Here is a 12,533-nt window from a genome sequence, read left to right as displayed (position 1 = left end):
AAGGGATGCACTTTATACTGAAGTTCTTGCACGATAATCTTTCTCTTTCTGATCTGGATTCCAGTTTCAACTCATCTTATATGCTGACTTCATGTGAAGATGTAAAAGCTGTATGAAATGAGGGCCATTATTTTCACCAGTTTTGCAGATTTCTCAAATTGGAGCAGTTGGTTCATAAGGACAGGACAAATGCTATGTCACTATTTTTTATTTGCTATAATCAGTCAGCCTCTGAAACAAAACCAAACATACCTTGGATTGCTCTTCTTTTTTTTTCTTTTTTTAAAGGAATAACAATACTAAGCCACAATTAATATCAAGGTTAGGTACAACACTGGCATTAACAGAGCCTCCCTGAGCTGAAGAAGGCTAACTAAAGGATGCACAAACGCAGACAGGATTTCTTCAAGGCACACATGCCACTAAAGAAAATACTCCCACTTCATAGTGCAGGCAGGCAAAAGCCAGACTTTTTATTTAATTTTAAAATAACAAATATTAACCTACAATCACAGTATACTGCTTAGTTTATCGCTTCTGCTTTGAATTCTGTGCTTTCATTTCATGTGTCTACATTTTGTATTTGTGTACACGCTGCAAAAGTAACTCTGTGTATCATTTAACATCTGTGCATATCCTTTAGAGCTCAATATTACACGGAAATTAAAAGAAATTTTGAATTTTAAGGTACTGAAAACAATCAATAAAGTCCCACAAAAAAAAATAGTATAAATGTTTCTTATAGTACAGTACTCATAATTTTATGTCAGTGTCATTTTAATGCCATAGTTTTCAAATATTGACTGTATAAAGAGGAGACTAGGGGAAAAATTATCTAAAATGCTTTTCCTAAGTCTGTTAGACTCTGGTGATTTATGATATATGTACAGTATATAAATATATTTATGTATATATGTACATATATATTGGTTAACATTCATTATAAATAGAACTGTGTTAACCTAAGCAGTATAAAAATAGCCACTTTCCTGGGAACATGCAAACACAATATGCTCTCACCTAATCTATAAAACTCAAAACAACCAAAACCTTTAGCTCTGATTTTCTACAAATATAAATTTCAATTGAAGACTTTCAGCTGATTTAACCATAAAGTAAATTTTTCCAGTAAAGATATAAAAAATTGTTTGATGCTAGCTATAATTAAGCTCAAACACAGTATATTTTGGGTTATTTACTTTCAAGTATTTTTCCCACGTGCGCTAAATCTAGACACGCTGCATTTGTTTTCTTTACAGTAAATTATTATTCAGCTCTAAACACTAAAAGCCAAATTACAGGCAATCTGGCATGCTTGCGCTGCAGGTAAAAGGCTCTCCTCTACACTGTTCCTATGTGGGAGGCTGTCCTATTATGGCTATTTGTGCTCCAGATCTTTTGTTCACTGCAAAGCATTATCAGGATTCCCCTATCATAAGATTCTTAAGGCCAGAAGAGAAAGTACTACAACCACTTAAATCTTGTCTCATGCTCACTGAAATTCACTCTGAGATCCCTGCATTCAGCACAGTGACTGGTAGCTGGACTAAAACACCTCTGCTGTTACAGTCAAAGAGGTTCCAGCTTCAGAAGTTGAGCACGATCTTGACTTCTTAGTGACTTTTCCCAAGGGGAAAAAAATTCGGTTCCATCCGAACCAAATATGACATTTTTCCTTTTTTCTTGCCATGCGAAAAACTGAAAAATTGTTTTGCCCTGAAACATTCCCTTCTCCTCCAAGGTGTTCCGAGTACCAGTTAGAAAAGCAAAAGAAGAAAGAGGAGCTCTGTTCAAGGTGATGCTGTTTCTGTTCCTCCGTGTACCCACCAGCTCAGCAGAGCACAGGCTGGGCTGGACTGTGGGAGGAACAGCACCGAGTCCTTCTGCTGAGCAGGTTTCAGCCACCTAGCAGGAGAATGCCACAAGCACATGACTGTGCCAGTCACGTGTGGCATCTGTTGACTTGTTTTCATTCCATTCCATGCAGCTAAATACCCACTCCTGCCCATTTCAGAAGACTGAAATGCATCTGTCTTCCTTCCCTACCATGTCACCTCATCCAGAGCTTTGAGTTGCTTTTGCTATCTCTCAGAAAAGTATTTCATACAAAAAACAAGCAGTACGGAAGACCCAAGGCACACTTTCTTCAGGACAACATTTTTCTGGTGATTGGAGGCCCTTTTAAAGAAGTAAGAAATTAAGATGTAAATGGCATGGGCAAATGAGGGATTGCAGCATTATTTTTTCCTTCCTGGAATAATTGTTTACACCTACAAGTTACTGGGTAATAGAGGGATGACCTAGATATTCCCCCCTCCACCAGATCTAGAGATACTGCTCTGAAAATGTTTTCCAGATTAAGATCCTAGCTATTGGATTAAAACTGTGACTATTGTAAGTGCACATCCCAAAATCTGCTGTCAACCAGTTGCAAGATGGGGCATTTAACTCAATGAGCTGGATGTCAGTGAAGGCCTAGTCTCCTAAAGATGTTCAACAAAGTTGCTTGTGCAAGCCTTTCTCTCTGGCATCTCTGAATGGGGTACACCTAAATCCTTATCCCTCAACCAAAATGGCCTTATGTTCCTAGCCACATCTTACATTTATTCCCTCTTCCCAGGGTGGCTCCCACATTTTTCCCAGAAGTCTTTTCTATGTCAGAAGTGATAAATCCTTGTTAAAGTAGCACAGTCTTCCAGCTTTTATAATTTGAGAAAAAAATACGAGGCTTTCTATTTCTTATGGTAAGTAGCATAAATGCACCAAAACACTGGTATGGCTACCCGTGTATTAATTGTTTAGAGAGCTGTCATTGGAAGTTGGGGACTGGGAATTCACAAAAGGCTCGTTTGCCTTCTGATCGTCCTTCATGGAGGCTGCTTGGTCTGAGATGGAAGAGAAGGAGAGCTGGTCATGTTCCATTATATGCACTTGGTCCTCTTCCTTGTCCTTCTTCACATAAAACAACTTCCTAAACTTTTTGAGTTCATGGAGTTCACAGAAAGTCTCAAGAACCACCAACATGGCAATAAGGCCCATCAACAGATAACCTGAGTGCAAAAAAAAAAAAAAAAAAAAAAAAAAAAAAAAAAATTAAAAATTAATTATATTAGCAAACCAGGTAGGGCTGGACCAGTATCGAGCTTGTGACTTTTCTCACCCCTGTCATCTCTGACCATTATGTTAATTTTCTTTATGGCATAATTTCAGAGCTTTGAACTGTGACATCCTTGTTTCTTTTCCTTTACTAATTCTACAACTAGAAGACCCAACATAAACAGAAAGAGAAATACTAGTGGCTTTAAATCCCTTACAACTGTGTGAGAAAAAAGCATAGGTAAAGGCATTAAAAAAACTGCAATAATAAAAATTTACAACAGGCCACTCCCTTACTTACTTAGGACTTTAATGATTAAGTGGCCTTCAAAAGATTTTGATCAAAAGATGGGAAATAAACTTTTACCACAATATTCCTATATATTACAAGCAGAAGTAAAAATATGGGAGCTAATTATGGTTATTGGTTATTCGTATCAGTTTAGCAGGAAAAATCACTTACTACCTTGTCGCCTCATGAAAACTTTGTAATTATTTTCCTCTAAAATTATTGGACATACAACACCCTGAAACACCTGGAAAAACAAAGCAACTAGGAATGTGTACAAACCCAATAAAACCAAAATGAAAACTTATTGTAAAATTACTCCTGGAATTTGAAAAACCTGACACAGCTACTCCATCTTTTGTGTGCATTTGCAATGTTTTACTGAGGTACACAAAACCTGGAAGTCTTATCTAAAATGTATTACAGATGACTTTAGCCATGTACTGATTGACTGAGTTTTAGAGGTAATAGTCAGCTCTCACAGACAGAGACTTTTGGAAATGGAGATTTCTATGACCAGCAGTACACTGAGCTCTTTTTTTTTTTTATTCTCCATAAATGTGTATAGTTTAAAGGAAGGTATTAAAATGATATTTATTAACCTCAGTAATTCATTAGATCCCCACTTCTGATCATTACAGTTCAATGAGGAGCATGACTACTTATTTATTTTATCATTTCAATAAGGTAAATGAAGCAGAAGCTAAGTGTATAACTATTAGCAGAATGCACTCGTCCAAGGGCTGCACACTGGACATTTTTCAACACAAGTGTGCTGAAAAATCAACACAGATTAATGATTATAATTTCCATATGGTCACTGTTCTGTTGCCTAAAGGCATAAATATCTCACCTGTAGTTACAGATTATTCACTGGCAGGAACACTCTCCTTTTCCTTTCAGAAGAACCATTAATCAATTTTTTAATACTGAATACTCATCTAAATCAGCACTACAGCTAAAATTTATTAATTGATTTTAAACTTTATGTCATAACATCAAATGGGAGCTATGTATTAACACAAGGAAGAATGACAAAGCTATATCAATTGAAAAGCATCTATAAATCTGCACTAAGAATTTGTAATTATCTCTGAGACTCAGTCCAGCTGATTGTCACTTGATTTAGAACAGGACTTGTGCTCTTCTAAAAATTCTTGAAAAGCCTGTAGTACTCATTAAGCATTTTCTGATGAAGAAGTCCAAAATATCTTATAGAAAATTTAGGTTCAGGAGAAAACATTGGTTCCTTGAATTGCTCACATGAAAGGAAAAATAATAATTTAAAAGTTACAACCTTAAAATCTATTGAAATTAGATATTCTAATGTCATAACTTTGCCTAAAAGCTACTTTTTCCTTTTCCTTTTAGTATTTTCTTTAATATTTCCTGCAATTTACTTCCTAATTGTTGTACAGCTTGAAAAAGCTTTAATCTGTGCCATTATGTTTTCTTCAGATTTTGAGTTTTCAGAACAGCAAGCCTGTAACAAGGCCTTTGCCATGTGTGACTTTCCATTCACTTCACCACTTAGCATCCTCAAATCAACTCTGCAGATCAGCAGGTTAATAATTTAAAAATGCCATTTATAAGATAAACATAACAGGGAGAGGAGGAAATCTGCAACAGCAACAGGGCTGGCAGGATAATAAAACAAAGTGTTCTGTTGGCTAGTTCAAGGCCCTGCTTTAAAGAATGAAAAAACTTCTCTTCAGGTAAAACACAAAACCAAGTTAACAGATTCTTTGCCTACATCATGATTGCTGGATCATGCACAGAAGCATAGCTGAATGCAGACCAGCCTAAGAAAAGAACCTGAAAGGAAAGGTCTGCTTTGGGTGTTTAGATCTTTTAACTGATGCCTCTGATGACCCAAAGACTGCTCAGGTTGAAGCTGTATGAGAAACTGCCATGTTTCAAAACACTGTCACTGGAAAATATTGCCCTCAGCATACATTTACTCAGAATACCAAAATAAAGGTAATTTTCTTTTTAAAATATTCACTTTCTTAAAATCACTGATTATTATGATTTCTTCTATGTGAAATATAATGAAACAATTTAAATTTAGCATTCTCAATCTTTCTTTTCTACCATCTCAGTCTACTTGTGTGTTTTGACAGCTGGCATGTACCAGTGCCAGCTTCAACTCCACCTTCTGTTACAACTGGAGTCAGAAGCTTTGATATTCCTCCTCGTTTTCCATGGCTTCTTAACTCATTTCTGTCCACCTGTCATCTAGCCTTATGGGATGGCCTTAGGTTACTGGATTGTCTTGGCTCTGTGATGCACTGAAATGTTAGCCCAAGATGCTCTTAACTATTTTAGTAACAATTACATGAGGGGTTTTTTTTTTCTACTATTAATAAGAGAGTAAACATCTATGATTAGAAAAATGGAATTCTTGTTTTAGCTTTTTCTTCCTTAACTATAAAAACTGACCTTACTTAACAGTTTCCTCTTTACAGAGCTACCTAAATTATTGCCCAGTTTGCTAGCTGACAAAGCATCACTATTCACAGAATGGAGAGGAGAAGTCTGATTGTCAGTTTGATGTTGATTTTTTTTTATTTTTAATATAAAATGCCTTTTACTTAGCTGCTTAGTTTGACACTTACATGTAATTCCAATTTTATACAGCTCCCGGAATTTCTGATTGTAGCCCTCTCCTGGCACATAGTCTCCGAGACCAATGGTGCTCAGGGAAATGAAACAAAAATAAAATGACTCCAAAAAATTCCAGTCATCTTCCAGGACAGAAAATATTGCTGCTGGGATTAAGAAGAAGCAGGAGACAGTGATGAAGCCGAGGACCATAGCGTGGATTATTGCAACGACCTGCTTGGAGAAGCCCCAGCGGATGTGGAAGTAGAGCACGGGGCGCCGGGTGACGTACACGATGATGCGCTGCACCACGGCCGTCAGGAACAGCAGCGTGAACGGGATCCCGATGACCGAGTAGATGATGCAGAAGGCCTTTCCCCCATCAGATAAAGGCACTGTGTGTCCATAACCTGCAACAAAGCACAGCAGGCATGAGCTGAGTGAAAGTTAGGAGCTCAGCTGCCAGCCTGATATGGGCTGTATTGAGTGAGAAGAATAAGATGCACTATCAGTAATTCTGGATTCTGCCACTTTTGACAAATGCTGTTCAATGGTCTGTTTTAAGCAGGCAAACAAAACTCAGTATTAGCCATGAGCAAGTAAACCCAAATATTTTTGTATTTCAAAATTGTGATTATCATTGTATACATGCTTATTTCAGAGAAGGAAGTAAGGCCTAGTCAAGAGTGGAAGCTTATGCCAGGAAATTTGTATCTGATTCTGGGTTTTCCTGCTCAACTTTTTATTTAGTTTTACAAAGTTTACTACCCACCTTGTAAACTGGAACAATACATACTTCAGAAAAATGTTCCTACATCTACAGTAGCAACACACTCTAACACCTTTTGTGAAAATCAATTAAATTACATAGAAGTACTATAATTGACATTCAAAGCTATCTAATTCCATGCCTCCACAGATTATAATCCAACAAAAGGTATCTAAAAGCAGAACAAACATTTTTCACAGCAAAACTCCAAGGATTTAGCCACTGTGGCTAGATTTCTGCCTCACCATTTAGACACCAGGAGGATGAAGAGTGTTGCATTCAGAGTACAGGAATAGATCCCCTGCTAGTGCCAGCAATCACAATGTCACAAACCTGTGCAATTGTACCCAGTGCAAGTGGCCATGCTGCCAAAGTACACTCTGACAGACAGAATTTGGTTCTAAATGTGAGTCATCATCACAGAAGGGAACAGCAAATCCAACATAAACCAGGAATGCTTTCTTCTGTTTGCCAACCAAGAAAACAAAAATGAAAAAAAAAGTATCTTGTTTTCCTTGCAGCTAGAAAAAGGAAATCTCTTAAAATTTAGTCTGGGCACCCTTTACTCTGACATCAAACCAAGCAAGTGCAGACAGGCCCTCCCAATTCTGCAGCCCCAGATCAGCCAGCTCATTTGGGTTATATTACTGCTGTACAGCAAGGCATTTTCCAGAGCTACTGCAACTAGCTATCTTGAGCAGCCCGGGCAGAACACACAGTGAATTCAGGGTTATGCTGCTTCTGATTTCTGAAGTGCACTCTGCAGCACCCCAGTCTGCCCAGTGCAGCACTAGACCAGGCAGACATTCCATGAGGCCTCCTGGGAACTCTCTGCCTGCGCTCCTGTGAAACTGGCTGTTCTGCAAGTCCCTTCAAGTTCTATACGAACAAAAGAGATTTCTTCTCTACTTTGATGGATTTAATAATAGAATCATTACTTTTTAATTTTTCCAGAGGAGTAAATTCAAAATAACATTTCCTTTTCTTAAGATGTACAAAGACACCTCCAGACAATGAGAGACAGGCAAAATGTCTTATCACTACCATGTTCAAAGTCTTGTAGAAGAAACACATGAGGTGTAATTTCTCTGTGTTAGCTAACCCAACAGGAAATTTCAGTTGTACTTGAATTTTAATGATATTATGAATAATTTATCTAAGCTCAGTCTTTTGAGTCCCAGTAAATTGTATTAATTAATGGCTTTTTTTCCTGCTCACCTTCTGTTTATCTGCTTTGAGATAAGAGGATCAGAACTGCACAGAGCAGTTCAATCAGATTTATGAAATTGTAGACAAGTATTCTACTCTGTGCCTAATAATGCTGGAGGTTTGACTGGCATTTCTGACTACTGCCAAGCTGAGGCTTTCTTGGCTCTGTCTATCATAAGTCTTGGATCTTACATCCACCAGGGCATATCCCATCACTTAATGTTTGAAAGTATGGCTGAGCATGATTTTATCCACACTCATTTTCATGTGACACTTTACTGCCCAGTTACCATCGGGCTCTTCCACCATCCTTAGTGCCTTAATTAATGTTGTGTATTTAGTAAACTTAGTTGCTTCCCTCTTCCAGGTCATTTAGAAATAAGTCAAACAGCACAAGCCCAACACAGTTCTACAAGAAACACCACCTGTGACAATCTCTAGAGGAATGAACAAACCAGTCCTTCAGGAACTAACCACTTCTCCTACTCTGCTACCTTTACATATCTCAGGCTATGACAAGGGGAGAAGAAAGGATTTCTATTTTTTCCCAGTATGCAACTGCTTTTATGTAACTTTTCTTGACAATCTTGAGTGTCAAGAAAGTTGCCTATAATCTTAGTTATCACTGTACAAAAGTCATTAAAACACCCCAAACCAACACAGCTACACTTTAAAAGAGACAAAATTACAGATCCAAGGCCCAAGATACTCCATTGTCTGCTTTCAGACACTTGTGCTCTATTGCCTCCCATCTCTGCTCCTGCACCTGTTTGCACTTCAGACTGTGTCCCCTTCAGGGAGGTGTGTGTGCCCATTTGCCTTTTTCAGTGGAAACAACCATGATCAGAAGTATTACAGTTGCAATCCTACGGTATTATTTTTGCTATGAGAAAAGGGCACTACTTACAAAGGTATTTTTTTATTCTATCCAGGGCACTTGCTATGGTTGACCAGAATTAAATTATCAATGCAGCCTGTCTCATAACTGTATTACTGATCATGAAGAAAACAAGATTTATTGAATGCTATATTTTCATACGGTATAATGAAAATATCAGATAACAATCACCCACTTAAAAGCACTGGCCCTTGAAAAAAATCAAACCCTCAGAAAACTTGGCCAAGCACTGCTACTCACAGTGACACTAGAGATAAAGGATATCACTTAAAAAAAAAAAAAAGGAAAAGAATTCATCTAAGACCAGCAGAATTTGCTAAATAAGTACCAATGATCTACTTAGCTGAATGTGTTGATATGGACCATACTGGACTGATTACACAAAGAGTAAAACTCCACAAGATGTTGACAGTTGAGTTTCAGTTCTGTTCTCTGGTCACATGTGGGGATTTTTTCCTTAAAAATTTCTTACGGCTTGGAGGATTTCTACTATTATAAGCTTATATAAATATAGAAAATGTCTTTAGCAGTTCTGACGTAATTCTGAGTTATACACATCAATGATGTATTCAATAAAAAATTTTCCTCTTGCTGTACTTCAAGTTAGTCTTCTGCTCTTACATCTTTCTAAAAAGGCTCAGTCATGACTTTTCTACACTTCTCAGTATGTTGTATACCTCTTGTTCAAGCTCCCCTTTCAGTTCTTTTGTCTTCTGTCTTAGCTGTTGAATAATTGCTCCTGTTAGATCACTCTGTAGGTAAATACACAGAATTGGCCATTATATTCCAGGTAAGATATATTTTCTCCCTTCATTTTTATACACACCATTGGACTTTGTTCTCCAGAGTCTCTAGGTAGCTTCCAACAATGTCTCCAATTCATTACAGCCTGTATCAAACCTAGCACTGCCTTTGAGCATTTCACACTCTTCTGTCCTCTGTTAGCTTGACACTTGTTGGCAGGGGGTGTTTTTCCCTCCCATCCTTCTCAGGCACTGCTTTGACCAATCTAAGCCGTTGTGTATCATCGCTGCTTTGTCTCTTTGTAGCTCAGTCTCTCCTGTAGCTCATTAACGAGCTCTTCTGTGTGTTCAGAGGCAGTGGCTGCCTTACAGGTTTTTCAGGACCCCGAACTGAGCATTTAGTGCCAGAGTGCAGAGGTGCCATGGTTCTGTGTTGTAATAACCCAGCCTAGACTTCCACACAAATGCCCAGATGATGCCCCAAAGGGTGGATATTTGAATAGTGGAGATGGATCTTACATCAAGTGAGGCAAGTAACAGACAAACAGAACTGCTACAGCCCACAGAAAGCTTCCCTCAGCCAGCCTCTCCCAGGCTGCGGGGATGAAGCCTGGCAGGTGTGTACCAGGTTGCAGCACTGCCTCTCTCTTCCACTGCCTATTCATAGTTTAGAGGTACTATTCATTCTACGACAGGTTTTGTCAAGCCACAGCTCCCTCTGGCCCCAGGTGACCTGCTGCCACACCACCAGCCCTGTGCAGCACCTGAGATTGTCAGGGCACGGAGAGGGTTATGTTCAGCACATCCAGTGTCCTCCCCAACACACCCATTCAGATGGCAGAATCACACCACGCAGCGTAACACAGCAAGTGTGCTCATCCCTTTGCTGGTCTGAGTCAGCGCCCTTGAAGAAAAGTCAGACCTTTAAATCAGCTCATAATCTCAAAATGCCCCAATAAATTAAGTGCATCATGTACTATGCATTTTTAAGTTATGCAAAAATCTTTAATTCATCCCAAGCATAACATGACTCACTGGTGTATGATGAAGATGGTCATTGATAATATTTACATAATTTCTAGACTTTCATTTTATAAGCCTTTGACATTTTCCACTGTGTTTAACAGTGAAATACATCCTTCTTTATAACTGGTCAATTATCTTCCAAGACAAAAAGGAAATGTCAGGTGATGGTAGATCTGTGTAGTAAGAGAGATCACCCTGGTTGCTGCTATGCTTTTCCTTGCTATAGAAAATAATAGTTTGAGACCTAGTTTTATGAAGAAAGATGTATTTCATTGTTAAACTTATTGCGCTACCAAACTGGAAACACTCTGGAAAAGTTCCCTAACACCGTTTTGCTAAACAAATCAGGGAACCTGGATTTCTAGCCAGGCTGAAATACGCCACCCTATACTGCAGAAATGAGGAGGAAAAATTCCACTGTGACAGGCATTTCTAAGCAGAGGAAATCCATTTGGAAATTATATTTTGCTATCTCCTCGGTTGAGTTAATGAAACTGATTTTGTGTGCATTAGAGGAGGGAAGAGGAAGAAGTGCTGTAAACCAAAACTGATGAAATAATCAGGGAGGGGAAGAATAGGACAGGACAAAGAAGGAGAAGGAGATTTTGAAACCTAGTCCATTTCACTAATAAAAGCTTACTATGCAGCTCTCAAAGACTTGCACTGGCACAATTAGAGACGTAATGAAGGGTGTGGCAAAAACCTCTTAAACCAGTTTTGCCACTAAAGAAAACAGTCATTAGGTTCATTCTCACACCACACCAGTAAGCGTGATTTAAAAGTGATTTCGACTTCAAGTTGAGATGATTTAGTATGGTGCTGATCCAGCCCTCATGAATAATATATCCCTCGAACTTCACCAGACTAAAAGTAGCAAAACAGTATTTAAATTAATGTAACCATGAAGATTACATCTTCTTCACAGCAATATCTCACCCTAACCACTTGTCAGAATAGAACTGTTTTGTTTTGCCAATTTCGAGAATGAAGGGGCTTCTTCCAAAAGTACAAACCAAGCAACCAAAACTCTAAAGATAAATTCCAGCTGATTTACATGCATCTCCTATGTGGTTTTGATTACTTCTGCTCTCTGCTGCCACTAGTTATCAAAGCCAAAGACTGCTAATTCTTCAGAATCAATGTCCTGCAGCTAGGTTTGACTGTGGAAAGGACTGTGTTCATATAATCAACTCACAAAGGTCACCTGCTGCACCAAGAAAAGCTGAAATGGCTTTTAACACAGTCAGTTTAGTAATAAATACTAAATACTAAATAAATACTCATATGAGCAATTTGGCTGATTGTCAGAAATATCTGAATCAAAGAAACAAGGCATGGATATATTTGCTTCTATGGTCCAAGCCAGTTTCAAAACGAGTGTCTACCAGAACAGCTGTATGTCAGAACATTTTTATCTTGCAAAGCATCCAAAATCTGCCTTGTCGATTCCTGCACAAGAAGTGATATTACACTTACCCAAAGAAACTGCATCCAAAGATGCTGGGAAAGGGGGATGCTAATGAATCAAACTGGGGAGAATGTTTGTATGAGGACAAGGGATACTTTCACACTTTATTCATATTAATATGAAGAACAGGTAGCTCTACAGTTGTATGTTTGGTATTGTTTAAACTGCCTGTGGATTTGTACCAGTGCTAGCAAACCACTGATGTTCACTTCCTGTTCTTATACATTCTGCATTGGCTTAAGTAAGTGGCGTGAAAATGGGTTTACTGTGTATGGACGTGCCACATATTCTCATTCAGAAATCATGGTGATCAGTAATAATAATAAAAAAAACCAAAATATTACTACTTTGGAATAATTAATAATAATACAAAAAATCCAAAATGCTACTATTCTGGAAGCAAGACTAGTAATACTTCCAATTTCCTACTG

General features: G+C 38.2%; 1 protein-coding gene across 1 annotated transcript in view; it reads right to left on the bottom strand.

Annotated features, from left to right (window-relative positions):
• Positions 1 to 441: 441 nt before the first annotated feature.
• Positions 442 to 12,533, bottom strand: part of KCNK1 (potassium two pore domain channel subfamily K member 1) — a 31,539-nt gene continuing 19,447 nt past the window's right edge. The window contains exons 2-3 of the mRNA XM_014267450.3: positions 6,004 to 6,399; positions 442 to 3,050 (exon numbers count right to left, since the gene is read on the bottom strand). Coding sequence (XP_014122925.1) covers positions 2,791 to 3,050; positions 6,004 to 6,399 — 656 coding nt within the window. The 3' untranslated portion in view covers positions 442 to 2,790. The remainder of the gene's footprint in view (positions 3,051 to 6,003; positions 6,400 to 12,533) is intronic.

This window comes from Zonotrichia albicollis, chromosome 3 (genome assembly GCF_047830755.1).
Source record: "Zonotrichia albicollis isolate bZonAlb1 chromosome 3, bZonAlb1.hap1, whole genome shotgun sequence".
Lineage (NCBI taxonomy): Eukaryota > Metazoa > Chordata > Aves > Passeriformes > Passerellidae > Zonotrichia > Zonotrichia albicollis.
Note: the sequence above shows the minus strand (reverse complement) of the source record. Positions and strands in the feature narration are given on the sequence as shown.